The 18,735-nt window shown below is 31.2% G+C and overlaps 1 protein-coding gene across 1 annotated transcript in view; it reads left to right on the top strand.

The window, feature by feature from the left end:
* The window catches only part of LOC106459363 (rho GTPase-activating protein 8-like), a 42,268-nt gene that overhangs the window by 4,470 nt on the left and 19,063 nt on the right, over nucleotides 1-18,735 (top strand). The window contains exons 2-7 of the mRNA XM_013918982.2: nucleotides 2,143-2,244; nucleotides 2,577-2,768; nucleotides 10,912-10,999; nucleotides 15,920-16,051; nucleotides 17,125-17,211; nucleotides 17,946-18,044. Of these exons, the coding sequence (XP_013774436.1) occupies nucleotides 2,143-2,244; nucleotides 2,577-2,768; nucleotides 10,912-10,999; nucleotides 15,920-16,051; nucleotides 17,125-17,211; nucleotides 17,946-18,044 (700 nt within the window). The remainder of the gene's footprint in view (nucleotides 1-2,142; nucleotides 2,245-2,576; nucleotides 2,769-10,911; nucleotides 11,000-15,919; nucleotides 16,052-17,124; nucleotides 17,212-17,945; nucleotides 18,045-18,735) is intronic.

The raw sequence follows: 18,735 nt of genomic DNA, 5'->3' as shown, positions 1-18,735 counted from the left end.
AAATTTCTATAAATAGGTCTATCTTTTATAGGTGGTTTAGGCAGAGTATTCATAATGAATATAAGTTTCAAATGGACAGCAACTGCCTGTTGTAGAAACCTACAAATGTAGAGGATGACGTTTCAAAAATCTTCCGCCTTTCGTCTTCAGGCAAAAGACTTTTGAAACGTCGTCTTCTACATTTGTAGGTTTCTACAACAGGCAGTTGCTGTCCATTTGAAACTTAGATTCAAGTAGGTCTATATTTTATTGGATTAATCTTCATGATGTGTGTTTTAAATGATAAAATTACTATGTTCATTTCACTATTTACCAATCAGAGGGTCACAAGCATAAATTCTAGTAGATAGAATAGATGCACATTATCTCCAATGTCAACTTTATCTTCTCTAAGATGTGTTTGTTGTTTTTATTCATTGCTGTACAGAGATTTTATACATCCACTGGGGACTTGATTAAACAAAGCTTTGATTTAGTTATGCCTCATGGTCCTCCAGATTTTGGAATGATTGGATTTTGTTCTCTGAAGATTTTGGACATGTTGCTAAATTGCAATTTGATATTCCTGCTGGTAACTATTTTAAGCCATAATGCCATTAATATCTCTCAAAATTCAGCCAGCTTGGAGATTTAAATTAGGCTTAAAGCCATATACTATGCCAACAATAAAATTTGTAATAAGCCTCATAAGTGGGACTGGGTGTAGCCTGGTGTTTGATTGTCCAGACTGAATAGAAAGGTTCATGGCATATTGCTGCAAAAACAAGCTTCAAATATTGTGACTATCTTGTGCACCATAAAAGTAACAGTCAAATCCCATTATTTGTTTAGATAAGAATAACCCAAGAGTTGGCAGTGGATGCTGTTGACTAGCTGCCTTCCCTCTAATCTGTCACTTCAAAATTAGGATCAGTTATGTAAAGATAGCTGTTTGTGTAACTTTATGTAAAATTCTTAAAGAAAGACATCTTCAAAAGTGTAGTATAATAAAATAAAAATATTTCAAATGATAAGATTTAATGAAACTTACTATGAATAAAAATTAAATATGTTACAAAGCATACAAGTAGGCCAGTCATTTGTTATTAAGATTTACATGTAAATATAAAACAAGCATATGCATAACCTTAGCTTCTGCTGTCTATATGATCTTGATGAGCCAAACAGTTTTATTATTTTCCTCCGTTATGTTTTTGTTCTTGGTGAACATTTGAAATGTAATTTAATATGAATTAGGTTAACAAGAAAACTTGAGTTATACATAACTTTGTACAAGGGTTGTATCTATGTATTCCAATTTAGATATAGAGTTAACAATAATGCTTTGTATATTTTAATTTTTTAATTGATGTTAAGTACCATCCGTCATTCTATTCAAACATTTCATTTCAAAAATAACAAATTTAAGAAAGTCACAAAATGTAGCATAGCTGTTAGTTTTCACACATTACTGTATATACTTCACTAGTATTATATCAACAACCTTAGGTCAAATGCATATGAATGTAGGTACAAATATACAACACCTTACTCTTTAAAACCAAGATATTTTAAACAAGGCCTTGCTGACAATGTGAAACATCTTCTGAAAATTCTGCTGTAGTATATTGACAATTAAGTTTAATATAATTGTGGTGAACATTACATACAATAATGTGTTAGTCAGCAAAATCATCATATGTGAAGTTGTGCATTATATTAATTTATTAAACACTTGAACAAAGATATTAACATTCACTTCCAGTCACTATATACGAGTACAGAGCATATTCTGAAATATTCTGTTTTATAATTTAAAAGAAGGAGGGTAAGTAGTGTATCTACATCTATTTTCTGTTGAAGCTTTTAATATATAAAAATAATTAAATATTAAATCATTAAATTTCTTAACAGCAAAGCACCAAAGATTTAAAATTGAAACTTACAGCATCCCAAGTGATTAGATGATTTCATAGCAAGAATTAGTGTTCAAAGTGAATATATTGTGATTCTTGGACTTGTGTACTCTCACCTTTGCACCTCACCACTTTCTTGTCTGTGATAGGCTAGTTATTGTACACGTGTTCACCTGAATGCCTTGCGTGTTAATATGATTGTTGATAGATATGTCTCTTATATTTTATCTCTCTTTTGTACATGTAGGTGACTCTACCAACAGTGATAGTGTCCCAGATAATCATGATTGTGACTATGAACCTGCCTTGGAATTTGATGATACTGAATTAATTCAGGCAGCATCCTCAGGTAATGTTGTTTTTATGTAGTATTTGTTTTGATTGCTGAGTAGGTTTGATAGTTTTAAGATAAAACCTCCTAATAACATTTTAGTCTGAAATAAAATTCATCCATTTATTTATGTTTTTGGAACATTTCTGACTTTCCATATGTATGTTGTAATTGTGTATTCCATGGACTCTCAGTTTATGATAATTATTTATCAAGTATGATATTAAATGAGTGAACTTAAAGAAATCATAAAAAGTGTTTTTGTGTTTTTTGTCTTTATAAGTTCAGTACTTTATCCCAGTGTCAAGTATTGTTAGATAAAACTTCTTTTTTTTTTTCCTTTTACATAGAAACAGAAATGGATCAGGAAGTAGAAATGAACTGTGATGACAATTACCAGTACCTTGACTCACCGTTATCTGACAGACTGATGGATGAAAATTTTGAAGAAGCTTTAGCCAGTACAGCAAATGGATTACTAGATGATGATTATATAGATGATTTTTCAGACATTGCCAAATATGGGATTGTAGAAATTGCAGGTCTGTACTAACAATTCTAATTTTGCTTAGGATTAATGGTATGTATTACTAGTATATGTATATGAAAGGAGCAAAGATTTCAAGGACTTCCACTTAACTTTTCTGTATAACTGAGTCAATGTGCACATGATGACTTTTTACACTGTTATATTCAAAATTTAATTAAACAACTTTATTATCAATATGTGTCAATTAACTTGACATGAAAATATAGTTTATAATTAAAATTTTTTGTATTGTCTAAGTTTTTAGTTCCTAATTTCAAAAAGAAACATTTTTAAAAATCTCAAACTTAATTTTTCTGTGTAACATGACATGTCTAAGCTCCGGTTTCTTCATTTCTAAAATAGGCTGCTGCAGTTTCCAACTAATTAAAAATGCAAACTATACATAATTACAAACAAGAATATAAAATTTGAACCTCCTACCTTTTTTATTTGCTAAGATATCAATAAATTTATCAAACTGAACAGAGAAGCTCCTCCCCTCTCTCTCTTTGAATTTCGAGATTGTTTGCTAATCAACTTTATATGGCTGATGGACATCTTTATACCAATAGAAAGAGCAGATTCTCTTCTATATAAATCTTATTATTAAGTGTTTAGTTTTCCCACCATTATCCTTCATTTGACAGGAATTGCTTGATTTGTGTTGATTAAACTTGGTGTTCTGAACAGTTACAAAATTTATTGCTATATATAGCCTAATTAGAAAACCAGATAAATTATAGTAGTTTTGGAACATTTTTTTATAGTGCCTAATGTATTTTTTGTGTTATAAAATGCATATTTGAAAGTTACATGAATTTTTATTTTGGACACCCAAATTCGTGAAACTTCATAATGGTTTGTGGAGAAATTCAAATAATTTACTCAAGTGCAAACATCTGGAATAAATAATGAGTACTAGAAATCCTTGTTTTTTATGTATATTTTTAAACAAAAGTAACTAAGATGTAAAAATTATAAACTTTTCAGCTTTTCCTAACAAAACTTCAGTACTTTTTGTTGTAGTCACTTTTGCCAATGTGGGGGACTGTTTCTGAATAATCCTATCCATTTCTCCCATGTCCATTTTCTCACCTTCATCTTGCCCTTACAACTCTCCTGAAGTACTTTTCCAACATATACCTCCTTTCTAAGGCACTCCATTGATTCCCAATCTTCATCCTCCTTGGTGCTATTGTCCACTTTGGCCCTATCCCTTCACACATGTATCTGTTGCTGTTGGGATTGTATTGGAAAGGATGCTGTCTTTTCACAGGTTCATCTACCTTCCCCTTATCTGCATGACTTTTGGATAACTCCTTTTCTCCATTGTTTTTTTTTTTGAAATTTTCCAGAATCTTTCAAATCACGTGTGGACTCGTAGAGTCCACATTCGACACTTTAGTTTTTGGTTACCCATTTTTTCTCATTATGATATCATGACCTCTCCTATAACTGTTTTTTGTCCTGCAACTTCACATCCTTTACCAGTTCCTACCACTAGGGGGTTCAAATTTCATCAGTTAGATTTGTTGTTCCCAGCAATTCCAGTGACTTTCTGGTGGTTTTTGTCTGGTGGAGGCACATTTGGCCAATTTTGTTCACCTGTGGTGGTTTTTCCAACCAATTCTTGGGTGATCCAAGCTTTACGAGAAGGATTTTCATCCTTTTCCTTTCCACTCTACCTTTATCTCCTGTTTTCCGATTTTCTTCCCGTTAATTCTAACTTTATAAAAGCATACCCAAGTAGCCTCTCCAATGAGCATTCCAATCCTGACAATTTATTATGTCCTGTTAGGGCCCTCAAGTGTTATGTTAGCTTGTACTAACTTATTTTGAGGAAGTAAGAATCGATTGTTCATTCATTGGAAGCTTTCTTTTTCCCATGACTTGTCTTCTATAACCATAATGAGGTGGCTTCCTAATTGATTCACATGGCCTATAATGGATTATCATTACAGGAGAGAAATCTTTTGTGTGTTACATCTCACCAGATTTGTCATATCTCTATGTCAATAGCTGCCCAGTTGAATTGCCTCCTGGAAGACATTGTGCAGTCTGGTATGTGGACTACTCCTAATACTTTTCTATCTCATTAATTGCATAATCTGACAGTTTCCTCTTCTGAGGGATTTTGACTAACCCCTGTAGTTATTTTGACCAAATCTGTCAGATTTTAACAAGAGATAAGTATTTTCCTCAATCCTATACTATTTTTTTTTCCAGGACCCCTTTATTATTTCACTGGATCCCACTTTGTGGCGAGTGTTGCCCAGACAGATATGCTTTCTCTTTTCAATTCTGCTCTAGCAACCACTTTCACTATAATTACTTCAGGTTGCAACAGGCTCTGTCAAAATTGAGTGTTCCATAAGACCACCTAGGCACTTACTAGAAGGTATAATCTTATTACTATGGACTGCCACTCATAGACTGTCATGAGTAAAGCTAAAGGGGATCCTGATCGGGATCAGTTTGCTTTTAAAAATGTAGGGAACTTGGTTCACCTATTGCATAGTTTCCAGAGCACTGTTCCTAAGGGCCCCCCAATGCATATACCCCCCCCCAGACTGTACTAGTGGAGCTTTGGAGTTCTTATTACCCCAGTTTCAAGTCACTGGGGTGGTAGACAGAGGCTTTTCCTACAGAGTGTTCGAGTGTGTTCCTCCACTCTTGGAGAGGAGAGTCCCTGTATGTTTTTCCCAGTTGTCAGTAGGAGTCTACTCATAATACTGGTTCAGGTTTGACACAAAGCTATTCGGTTGGGGGGGGGGGGTGCATGGCCCTTCTCTTTGATCAGTGTCAGTTTCATGTATTGTTCATGGAAGGAGGTCCACTATCTCCTCATAATTCCAAATGTGATGTGGTCCCATTCTAGGTCTTTGGTTGAGCACAGATTTCACATCTTCTTTATAATTCCATGGGCTAGTGGAATATTCCCTGCCCATTTGGTTGGAGGGTGAGGATGAATATTCATAATTCCAGATGGGATGAGTTCTGTTCTTTTGTTTGAGTACGACATACACAATCTCATCATTCCGAGCATGGTGATTTGCCTTTGGACTTCTTCAGGGGGAGGAAAATTTTGTCCACTTTCTTGTTGTGATTCCAGTGGTGCAAAACACATCATTCTATAGCTACAGGTTGGGATCCAATCAAAAGTATATGTAACATTGCAGTCCAATAGCCCTAGCCACCAACATGGAATATAGGTACCACGACCTCTTAATTCCAACCTTGATTTGTGGAACTTTGGGTATCTGGTTGGGGCTAGGCTATACTGATGATTACTGTTATTCTATTCCACCTTTGATATAGGAACTGAGTTCCTGGTGAAGAGCATACCTGTTTTGGATGTAGTGTGGTTTTTCCCACTCTTGTACCATCTTTATCTTGGTACGCTTCCATTCTATACAGATGCTTTCTGTATGGTTCATGGCTGCACCGGCCCCTCTACCTTCTCAGTGTGGGATTCTAGCTATAGTGTTAGTGGAGGTAAGTATTATTGGAAATACATTTTCAGTTTAGGAAAATGTTAATTTCCAAAATATACTTACCTCTGCTGACACTCTCCTGCCCTACCTTCCCACTTAAAGCTGGTTTATGTCTCGAAAAAGCAATTACATTATCTGAATTAGGTGCTTGTATACAGTACCTATATAGAAGGTGCATTGAAGTTGGTGGAGAATTTTGCAAATTAGAATTTGCCAAGGCCATTCAAGTGGGGTATAAAACACTGGAGCAAGTGTTTTTAATGCTTAGATGGGCAAAGAATGGAAACCCTGAAGATTGAGAAATAGTTTTTGTGTCAGCGGAGGTAAGTATTATTGGAAATACATTTTCAATTTAGGAAAATGTTAACATATGTTATTTAATAAAGTTTAATAATTAACCCTTTTTTTTTATTGTAAAACTGTCTGTCTCGTACCATAACCACCCAACCGACTCAAAATATATTCCCTAACTTTCCTATATCGGACCTGGCTCCTAACTTTTTGGGCTGGCTTCTAGATCTGAAAATATTTGTCGAGACCTGGCCTAATCTCGAAGTGATAATTCAGTACAATCGAATAGAGGGAATCACATGCATTAGGAGGGTGTGTCGCACTCCTATTGGTGGAGTGTTGTCGCATGATGATTTGCATGTGAGACACAGTTGAATCACATTGATTGTGGGGTACATGAGAATTCAAGGCTTGTGGCATACAAAAAAAAATTTATATAGAGGGCAGCACTAAACGAAAATAGCTATACATGTGACAGGAGGTAAATACCTATCAGAAATATATTTTCATTATAGGAAAATAACTTTTGGAATTTCTGATCAATACTGCAGTTAGTACAGAGGTAAACGTGTGTGTGTGTGTGTGTTTTTATAGCAAAGCCACATCACGCTATCCGCTGTGTCCACCGAGGGGGAAACAAACCCCTGATTTTAGCATTGTAAATCTGAAGACTTATTGTTGTCCCACTGAGTGACCAGTACAGAGGGAAAAGGTGTTATTCATTTTATGTCGTATTTTTTCAATTTTTCATGTCATGCTGTATTGATAATTTCTTTACAGTCAGTGTTAAGGTAAAAGAAATGTGAGATAAAGTATAAAAGTTTTACTAAAAAACAAAACGTTGGCTATTGACTTAGAAGGTTCAATGGTTATGCAAATGAAATATGAAAAGTGTAAGATAAAGTGTTTTTATTCTTAGCATGAAAATCACCTTCCACTAAGACTGAGAACTTCACAGACAAATCTTTTGTAAAATACTTTATCAAAAAAATATGATTTTCTGTGAACAGCACACTTGTAACTTTTGCTAAAAGCTTGTCAAATTTCATGAAAATACACCTATTAAATTTGGTGTTAATAGTATGCATAGTCTTACAGTTCCAAAGCTGATCAAATCAATCAACTTATTTCTTATAGGGTTAATATCATGGGAAGTAAAAACTGAACAGATGTGTGTTTTTTTTTGTATTATTCATTAAGTCTGTTTAATAGTTATCAGTTTTATAGTTTCAACTATATAGGTTTTTTAGTGGAAAATCCAAAAGGCTGAAAGTATAATGAATCACTCTTATTTGTGTGTTAGGTGTGATGGTTTATCTGATCTATAAAAGTTATAAAAATAAAACTAGCCAGTTGCAAAGCTTACATTTTTTTTGTCACAAAATTTAACAGAATAGTGATGAAAATGAAAAGCCCACAGTGTGGATGGGTCATTTTTCAATCACTACTTAAAAACTAGTTTTGTACATTTTTAAGCAGACAGTAGAACTGGTCTGATGTTATTATCTAATGAAAATCAGTATATTTTACCAATGGATTTTATTTTTCACTGGTGCATAGGTATATATGGATAAGAGATTTCAATTATGCCCTAAAACATTACTTAGATATAGCAGAACTGTGTATAAACTCTTCTAGTTGTTGTTATGATGTCTTTCATCAATGTTGTTCAGTGAAGATTGGTGTTGTTTAATACATTATTTTTTTTATCAAGAGATCTGTTTGTGAATTAATTGTTGTTAAGATTGTGAAGTTTAAAGTTTTGCTGTGTGTGCATAAAACCATGAATTTTGTACATTTGAAATAAATTATAATGTAGTACAGTTATTGATTATTGAGATGTGAGATATGTAAAATATGAAGTGGTGGATAGTAGTAGTAGTGTTACTGGTAACTGTTTGCAAAAGCAAGAAACTTGTTGCTAGCTAGGATGAGTAGGCTAGCAGAACAGAAGGTTTTTATTATTTTCTGGATTAGGACTTATAAAAGCAGATGTATTTATACCTGTAAATCTGAAATAATATGTAATGTCCTGGCATTTTATCAATAACTTCTATATTCTTAGAATGTAATTAAAAGTTCAAAATGATCATGAAAATGGAATTTTCTACTAATTAGTAAAAGCTTTCTGTAAAGTAGAATGATAAACTTTTTCCTGTGAACATTGAGAATTATTGTTAAAATTTATCCCCAAATAAAATAGATTATGTGATCTGATAAGGAGATTCTTACTGCTGATAAAACTCTGACTTTCTATGTCCATGAAGTTTCAGGTTTAGTGTAATTAAGAATATACTTTTAGTTGAATTCCAACATGTCAAATAGTACTTTTGTAATACCTTAAAAAAGACCTGAATGAGAAGCACTGTTTTTTTTACTCCTCACTATTTTTTTTTTCCATTGAAGTGGATCACAAAAGTCCTCATTCAGTAGTGTGTACAGTTTGATACTTGTAAGTAATTAGATCAAACCTATGACCTTTAGCTGTAGGCAGTGGTTTATAATTAGGTCAAGTGCTGTTATATACTGGAGGATTTAAAATCTTCCACAAGAACACGAGTAGGTCACTTCACTTACAGTTTAAATTGTTCTTTTTGTTGTTAATCTTTTCTTGATAACTGTTAATGTATATGGTAAACTTGTACTGTAAATGTGCACTTTTATGTGTACTACAGCACCTACATGCAATGGCTTAAAGGTACTCATGTCATAACAACTTACAGAAAAATAATTACCTAGTAAGTTAAAACATAACAAACATGAACATTATGGCTTAAATTATTAACTTCTCATTATGAAATACCTTTTTCATTCACATTAAATAACAGATAAAAAGTGTGTCAGTAAAATATCTTTATTGTTTTGGGAGTGATATTATAAATTTATAGTGGTATAAATGTGTTAAACTTATTTTTTAAACATCCATTAAAGAGAAAATTTGCAATGATTATGGTCATAGAATTGGTCATTGAAAAAATGAAGAAACTGATCAGGATTTTACATCTGTTTACATCGAGGAAAGTAGTGGTCACTGTCTAGATAGTTCACTTGGTAATAGATGCACATTAATCTCTAAGACAGTCTTGCAATTGTTAAATGGTAAATATCTATGAGATCTATTAAAAGTATTATTATATGTTTTTTAATTGTAAACCTATGTATGTGAAATGTAAATCATTAAATAGCTCAAAAGTTTTACAAATCCGTCACGAACATGGATTTTCATAAGCAATAGTACTTGTACATGTGAGCTCTTAAAACTGTTTTGGATTTTTTAAAATATGTTGCTACTAGCTGAATGAGCACAGGGTCTGTCCAAGGAACTGACTTCTGTATTGAAGAAGGAATGTTGACTGTAATTCCACATTTACTTTGGCAAGCTTTTAGTAATATATACAAGTCTGTTTTACACAAAAAAAATCAAATGCATTTACAAAAGTATTTGTACTCAAGATATGTCTGTGAATTTCCAACATATTCTGACACGTTGTAGAGTAAAATGATGCCCATCTTAAGAATAAAATAATTTTGTTTATTGTACAGTTTGCACACTGAAGTTGCATAACTGGTAGAATATCTGAAATGTATATCTACAGTTTTTTCAGTATCTCTGGTATTTACTTTCCTCTACCATGAACTGCTGCATAATCAGCAATGTAGCGTAAAATGAATAGTTGATAACTATAACATCAGATACATAATACCATTTTGAATGACTTTCTATAAAAGATAGTGGCATTTGCACTTTGATCCCCATCCAAACACGTAGGGTTAATTTAAAATATTTTTCAGTTATGATGGATATTAATATGAAACTACTTTTTTAGCTGGTTTATTGCCTAACTGGCACTCTGGCAGGTATTAATCAATATGATACATTAAGGTTTATCTATTTACAAGTATTTTGTAATTTTAATTTCCTCATTTACAGTTTTATGTTGGTAAACTGTTGAACTACATGCATTACACTTCTGTCTGTGGTTAATCCACTAGATCATGTGAGTTATTAAGTTTATCCTAAATGTTTTACTAGGGTAAGGTGGTGCATCAGGGGAGCATAAAATTTTCTTTACATTACCATTAACAGCAGAGATACATCAGTGTTGTATAAGAACCAATAACAAAAGTGCAAATATACAATTTTTGTTTTATATTTAACTTAAAAATATATTTTGTATAAAAAAATTAATATTGATTCATGTCTTTAGAATACAACAAGAAAAAAAAACAATCTGACATAAGTTTTTAAATACATTTTGTCCTTCTGATTCTCGCATATTAAATCGTCTCTGATAATAAAAAATTATAATGTCAGGTATATCAAATTTTGATTAATAAATGATCAGTGTTTTATCTGATATTTGGTTTCAGGTGATGACTCCTATGGAAGGAAAGTGATAGTCATTTCTGCTTGTAAGATACCTTCGAACAAAGAACTTAATCATGCCAAATTTCTCAGGTGTGTACATATATGCCCCCTTTCAACAAATAACTTAATTATACTAAGTTTTTCAGGTAGGTACAGATATGCTATCTTTCAACAAAGAACTTTATCGTACTAAATTTCCCAGCTATATGTAAGTATACTGCTTTTCAGTAAATAAGTTATTCTATCATTTTTACAGGTAGATAATGGTAAGCTATCTACCAACAAGGAATTCATTGGTGCACAAGTTATTTATGTATGAAGATGTATTTCAGTAAAGTAATCAATCGTGTGAATTTGCAGGTTGATAGAAGACTAAATATGCTTTTGAAAAAAAGAACTTAATCAAGCCCAAGTTTTTCATCAAAGTATAGTTATGCCACTATCACAATAAAAGTAAGCAATTTTCAAACAGTGAACTTTGTCATCCCAAGCTTTTCACCTAAACACGTATAAATAGACCTAATATAACTTAATTTTGTCTAGTTTATTTTGGAAGGTAATAGATAAGCTATTTTCCAACATGAAACTTAGATATTTCATGTTCGTAACTAAGTAAGTTATTTTCTAAGATTAAGCATGCCAAGTTTTGCAGGTAGGTTAAAAAAATACAGATAAGACACTTAGAAGAGACTTCATCATGATTTTTTTTTCACGTACATTTAAGTTAACAGATATACCTTCATTTATGTATATTTCATGGTTTTATGTTTCTTCAGAGACAAGACAGACAAGCTTTTTACAAATAAGTTTAAAACTTCTGTTAAATGTCAGATCACTAATGTCATTCACTACCAGTGGGATCCACCATTTGGATCTTATTCAATAATTTTATCTTTTTACATGTACACTAAATTGTAAAGAACTGATGAAAAAATATCAGTGAAATGGCTCATTATCTGTATAAAAAAACACACTGGGGAGCCTGAGCGGTATCTACTAGGATTAATTGCAATGTTAATGGTATTTTTGTTATTGTCATATATCCACAAGCAATTTGGTATATACATATTTTATAAAAATATGTTTGAATAGCTGTTGTCAGTCCATATTGATTCTATTTGCCATTTCTAGGGTTAAGGTTTTATAGTAAGTTATTATTTATATATGAGATGCAAGTATATTTTACTTGCTATAAAGTAAATTTTAAACATTCTAAAAGTGATTTTATGTTCATAAGTTAATAAGTAATCCTATCTATTATTTAGTTGATGTTTGAGTGGTTAAAATTTAAAGAAAAGCTAAAAATAAGTTTGAAGAAGAAAATGTCATGTAAAAAATTTCTTTAGAATTGTATGTGAATATATACTCTGTAATATGAATTTTAAGTGATTCTTGGTAAAAAGTATACTAATTCTTTATTCTCCTTAGTGACATACTGTAGATAAATGAATGTATGATAGTTGCAATTATCATTGTTTCAAAAACACTTTTTTTACAACTTTTGAAAGTTTGCCTCTGGAGTTGAAAATACTCTAAGTTTGTTTGTTGTTGTTGTTTTTTTTTGGGGGGGGGGGGTATTTTATTTAATAAGTAGCCACCCATGATTCAGCAGTATGTATGAGAGTGTATAATGATAAAAATCAGGTTTTGATACCTACAGTAAGTACAGCCTATTATTACCCATTGTGTACTTTGTGCTTAATACCAAAAAACAAATCTTTAATGGGAGTATTTGCCAATTGTAACAACAGGGTTACATGATTCTTAAAAGGGAAAAGGATATAAGATGATTGATTGTGTGCATTATACATGTGATATAAAACAGTGTACAGCATCAAACAGAATGGGACTGTTTTTTTTTGTTAATTGCTGCTAGATCTTTATAATTTTTCAGTCTGTTGATTTTTGTAAAGATAGCATGAAAATTATTTTGTGAAGTTCAGGAAGTGTTGCTCGAAGCAAATCTCCGGTGTGTATGTGATCTATAATTTAGTTATATTCCATTCTTTTTTAATATTGCATTCATTCATTTACTATTGGTTAGAATGTTTTATATATCTATTTTTATTTTAAGCTTCAGTGGGGATACGAAGTAAAGAAACAATGCATTCTAATCATTGTAAGTAAGAACAATGTATTAACTTAGCTACATTCATTACTGAGTTGTTTTTAATCCTCATATATGTAGGTAGCTTGCTTTCATCAGTGGTTAATATTAATTTAAAGTTAAAAGACATTTTAATGTGTATTCAACTTCATTATTAAAGTACAACATTTTGATCTACTTAGATACGAATGTTTGACAGCAAGTTCTAGTATCACTTTAAACTCTATTTTGGATAGACTATTAACATCATTGTCATTCTACAATAGTTTGGATAGGCATGTGGTATTAGTTCTGTCCAAATAGATATTTGTAAATAAAGATGTGATGTCAAAACTAGCCATAAAATGCTTTTCAAAGGGGATAGCTGACTTAGTTCAGGAGCAAAACTGAAGACATCAGGGATAGTGAAGTTTTTAGTTGTGAGAGGTCATATGATAGGTACAAGACATTTAGTGAGTGGTTTTGGATGCCAATGGCAGAAAGAATAGGTTGTAGGGTGAACATTTTCTTTGTTAACTTTTGGGAGTCTATAAAATGCCAGGCTAGCATCCTGTTGTATATAACGTGTTCAAAACACTGTCTGAGATCATCCTTTCACATTTTATATCTTTGACAAAATTATTTACATTGTTTCTTCACACTGAATTGTGACAGATAAGTGATTCTTGTTCAGTATTTTAAGTTTAGTTTTGTATAATATTATTTATTCTTTTAGAATAGTCAGTTTTGTTGAGAATAACAATTCCAAAGAGTTCCATTTCTTTTATCAGGGCGAGTGATGATGATATTTTCATATATTTTTTATGGTTCTTTCAGTGCAGAAAGTTCTTCAGATTTTAGTGGAAGAGATGATCTATATATATTGTAGTGTAGTTGTAGAAAGTAGAGAGACCTAATTATCTTATATTAGCAGGTATAAACTCACAGATATGATCACAGTTATTTTTAGTGGAAATTATCAGTGATTTTAATCTATGGTAAAACAGTTCAAAAGGATAGAGGAAAGCAGAGTTTAGCTTATAGAGTGGAATGGAAAAAGTAAGACTTTTAGGCAAGGCATATATACATTGGTCAGATAAAATAATGTTACTTAAGTTGAATATTAAATGGTTAGGGTCAAGACAAGTTATGTTCAATCTGAGCAATTTTGTTATCATTGCTTGAATTCAGAAGATATTTAAATTGTATAAAGTTACACCATGAGATGTTCTTGTGGAGGTCCCCTAGGTGACTGTTAAGTTTTTCTGGTTGTCATTTCCTTTGAAATTTCACTCAAAGTTCTACACCTAGTAAGCACTTGACAGTTAATAAGTAGCTGAATCTTGAAGATTGCTATTGGCAAGTTTGAAACAAAGAAACGTAGGGATAATGTTGTGATGTTTATATGCTTTTAATAGCTGGTTGTTTGTCTTATTTTTTGGTTTTTAAGTCCCATTTTTCACAAGCACAGTAGGTATGAAAAGCTCTTTTTCTGTATCATCACAGTAAAACAGTAATTTTGAGTATGAATGAAAAACTGCCAAAGTAATGTAAAACACATTTTAAGGTTTTGACCTTCCTACATAGATCATCATCAGGTATAAAATAATGATTCTTTAATTCACTAAGGTTTGTAACAAAAGATCATTCTGATCATGAGATATAACAATAGTGGGATTAACATGCAGTATTATTATATGCTTAACAACAGTGTTGAGGTAAATAAAAATGGGGATTTATCAACACTAGTAAAGTTTTTTATTCATTGAAAACAGATTAAGATAACCATATCAAAAGAAAGAAAACTATTCATTTTTATACAACATATAATATTTATATACAATGCAAAGATATAAACAATTACAGGGCTAAAATAAATATAACTCAAAAGCTTTCCATTACATTAGTCAATTAATTTAAAGTTTTCTTAAAATAAGTGAAAATTTTTAGATAAGATGAGATTTGAACTACATTGTAATTATTACTTATTTTAGTGTAAATAAAATAAATAATATTTGTTGAGGAATTGAGTATTTCATTCTGTAGTAGTTTTTTACCAATAAACTTTTTATAAATATACTTTTACACTCATTTTGAAAGAATTCAAAGCTTACCAGCGTCATTGTTAATGCTTTGATTTTGGAAGTTGTAATGTGATACCTATTATCTAAGTTTGGGTAACAAAGCATACAGTATACTAGTTTAAAACTGAAGTTCCAAACAGTACCAGCATTCATCAGACCAGTTTGTTCAATCACAGAGAATGCTTTTAAAATCAATGTATGTCTTTATGTGGGGAGGTACATGTAATATATATAGAGAGAGAGAGAGATTTGGTTTATTTTTGTTTATAGGTTCTGTCATCCATGTATCATTAAAATTTGCTGAGCTGAAAGATGAAGAAAGCCAATACCTTAAATTCAAAATTATATCTCCAACAATCTTTTGGTGATGGGAAAAAAAGCTTAAACATGAACATTTAAAGAACTTTTTCAGAAATATCTTCCAGTCTAAAGGCTTATAAAGTATAAAGTCCCATTGATTAATATTTTAATTCACTGCCCTCTTAACTGCATTTTAATCTCATAATCAAAACACAACTTCTTTGAAACATACACTTAGCAACTTGATGACCATTATATTTCCAATAAAATTAATTCTCAAGTGGAAAAAAAAGATAAAAATCTCACCAGTTTCAGATTGTCAATAGAGAACTGTTATTGTATAAATACATTTAATGATGAAATTTTGTTTCAATTAGCTATTATTAAGTTTAAATTATTTAGTGAAAGTTGTGGTGTTCTGTGTATACTTTAAAACATGCTGTAATAATTTGAAATAATATGGTTGAGTTTAGTATATATTGGATACACGTGTGTTGGACATTCTTTTAAAAGAACTTAATTCTATGGTGTTTTTCACAGGTACCTCATGTACACACTAGACCAGTTTGTGGAAAATGACTATACACTTGTTTATTTCCATTATGGTCTCAATAGAAAAAATAAGCCTTCTCTTGGCTGGCTGTGGTCTGCTTATAAAGCATTTGATAGAAAGTAAGTTTCATCTGATTTAAAATTTTTTTACACCAAATATTTTATGTTATCACTAAAGAAAGCATTATATCAGTACATATAATAAAAAGCATTTTTATAAAACCCACTAGTATCTGAAGACAATGTATGCTTGTCTTTTTATGCTTTTGTTCCTATCTTAGTAACATTGGAGATTTTTATAATAAATAATAATGATTAGTTCTGTGAGTTTGATGAGGCCTGTTAATGCTAAAAATGTACATATGTGATTTTAAAACATTTAACACTTTTGAAATATGCATGGATAAAAAAAACTTTTAACCATAGCTATTGAACAAAATGTAAATGTTGTAATCTGTGTTACTCGTAATAAAAACTTGATTTCTAATCTCAGAATATACAGCATATAAAGCCTCAAAATGTAAGTGAATTGTGACATTTGAATCATTATGAAAGACTTTTTCCACATATTTAAATTTATGCTGATTTTTTAAATGAGAATTTATTATACTCATGAACTTAAAACTTTATTTTAATGTAATATCTAGAAACTTTAAACTGCATAAAGTCACTTTGTAATATCTAAAGAAGAGGAAAATTATTATTTTTTATTTTACTTTTCAGTGCATTGTATTTATTACTCTGCATTTGATCAAAAGATAATTTTCTTACTTCAAAGGGGAAAGTTTCTAACATTTTAATTTGGGGCCAAATATCAGCCTTGAACAAACATATGTACCTATTGTGTAATTAATCCAATCTTAATATATACATCTTCGATTAAACTAAAAATTTTCACAATGGAATTAACTTGTACATTTTCATTGAGTAATTAAAAGTAACAACATAAACTTTGTCATAACTTTAAAATATGTAAATTTAATTTGTGCTCATGTGAAATTTACTTTGAGGTAATTCTCATTTATATGTATATGTATTTAATGTATAACTAAAGAAATTTAAAATCTTCAGTGTTCTAGAAATTATGTACATATTTATGGTGTAATAATTAGAAACTGAATACATGGACTTGTAGGGTATTTGTGTACTTGTCTAATCTAAAGCAGCTTCTAAAGCTTTTGTATACATTTTAGGTATAAAAAGAATCTTAAAGCATTGTATCTAGTCCATCCCACTACCTTCATTAGGGTAGTATGGCAGATTTTCCGACCTGCTATTAGGTAGGTTTATGTGTATTTATACAAACAGATTGTCTTTAGTACATATGATTAAACTTTATACATGCTTTTTTCTTTTTCTCCATTCTTTGCCAGTTATCTTGAAATGTTAAGAGAAGTTGATGTCATGTTGTAGAAATGTGGATAGGTTTTTCAAGACAAGAATTAAAGAGATACAGTACATGTCCCAATATAAATTAATCTTTGCTATGTGAGAAGATATAAAAACCACTTTGCCTTAATGCGTTATTCTTAACGTGCCCTATTTTAGACTTCTAGTCAAAATGACCATGCCCTGTTTTAAGTTTATAGTAAAAATGTCCATCCATGCTAATGATCCAGGACAGTCATTGTTTTAGTAACATTTTTGGCAAAAACAGGATTTATTGTGTCAAGTTTCTTATAAATAAAACTTAGACATTTAACAGTCAGTCGTTATGGGAAGAAAGTTGAAAGAATTGAAGAAATCAGTTGAAAAACATATGTTTGAATGTTTTGGTATTGTAATAAATTCTGTACATATTATATTCTTATATAAAGCTATGAACAAATATGTTTAAGCTGAATTCCTAGTTATCTGTTTCGATTCTTAATTTAGTTTTTTTAAATATTATCTCTACTTTTTAGAAGTTTAAGGAGCAAATTTAACTAGGTTAGTATTATAAATATTGCAGGTTGTAAAATAATTCTATTTGAAATCATTATGAATAGTAGTAAATATGTACCTTATTTCACAGTGTCAAGTTTGGAAGGAAAATGATGTATGTCAATTATCTTGATGAGCTTAAAAAATACCTTCATTTTGAACAGTTGGCCATTCCGAAAGTTGTTATAGAGTAAGTATATGCATGTGCTTATAAACCATATATTTGTGATATTAATAAGTAATTGCAGGATATGTTATTCCAAAATATACTTACCTCCACTGACACTGAAGCTATTTCTTGATCTCCAGGGTTTCCACTCTTTGCCTATCTGAGCATTGAAAGCACTTGTTGCAATCTTTTTATACCCCACTCGAATGCCCTTGGCAAATTCTAATTTGCAAAATTCTCCACCAACTTCAATGTGCCCTCTATCAGGCACCCTATATAAGCACCTCATTCATGTAATGTAATCACTTTTTTCTTGACAAAGCATTAGGCACGGGTTTCTATAAACAGGAGTGCTGTAATTATTCACAATTTACGTTAAACGTGGTTTGTGTTACTACGGTTATATCTTCGTATATTTATTAATTTTTTTAATAATAATAAAAAATAATGTACCCACAGTATTAATTTCTGAGTTAATGTTTCTACTGTGGAGGCTATTCAGACCTCTTTTTCTTCCACCTCTGTTATCTGGTGTTTGTCAGTGGCCGGGGGAGGGGTCATTTTCAGTCGAGGCTGTTCGTGATATGATCAGTTGCAAGATGGACATGTATATGCAGACCACGGTTGTCTCGTCAGGGGTTCTGAGATGCCTTTTACAAATGACCCAAACCAGAATTTAGACTTTTTTTTTTTTTTTTTTTCAGGCTCTTTC

Source organism: Limulus polyphemus, unplaced genomic scaffold (genome assembly GCF_000517525.1).
Source record: "Limulus polyphemus unplaced genomic scaffold, Limulus_polyphemus-2.1.2 Scaffold597, whole genome shotgun sequence".
NCBI lineage: Eukaryota > Metazoa > Arthropoda > Merostomata > Xiphosura > Limulidae > Limulus > Limulus polyphemus.
Note: the sequence above shows the minus strand (reverse complement) of the source record. Positions and strands in the feature narration are given on the sequence as shown.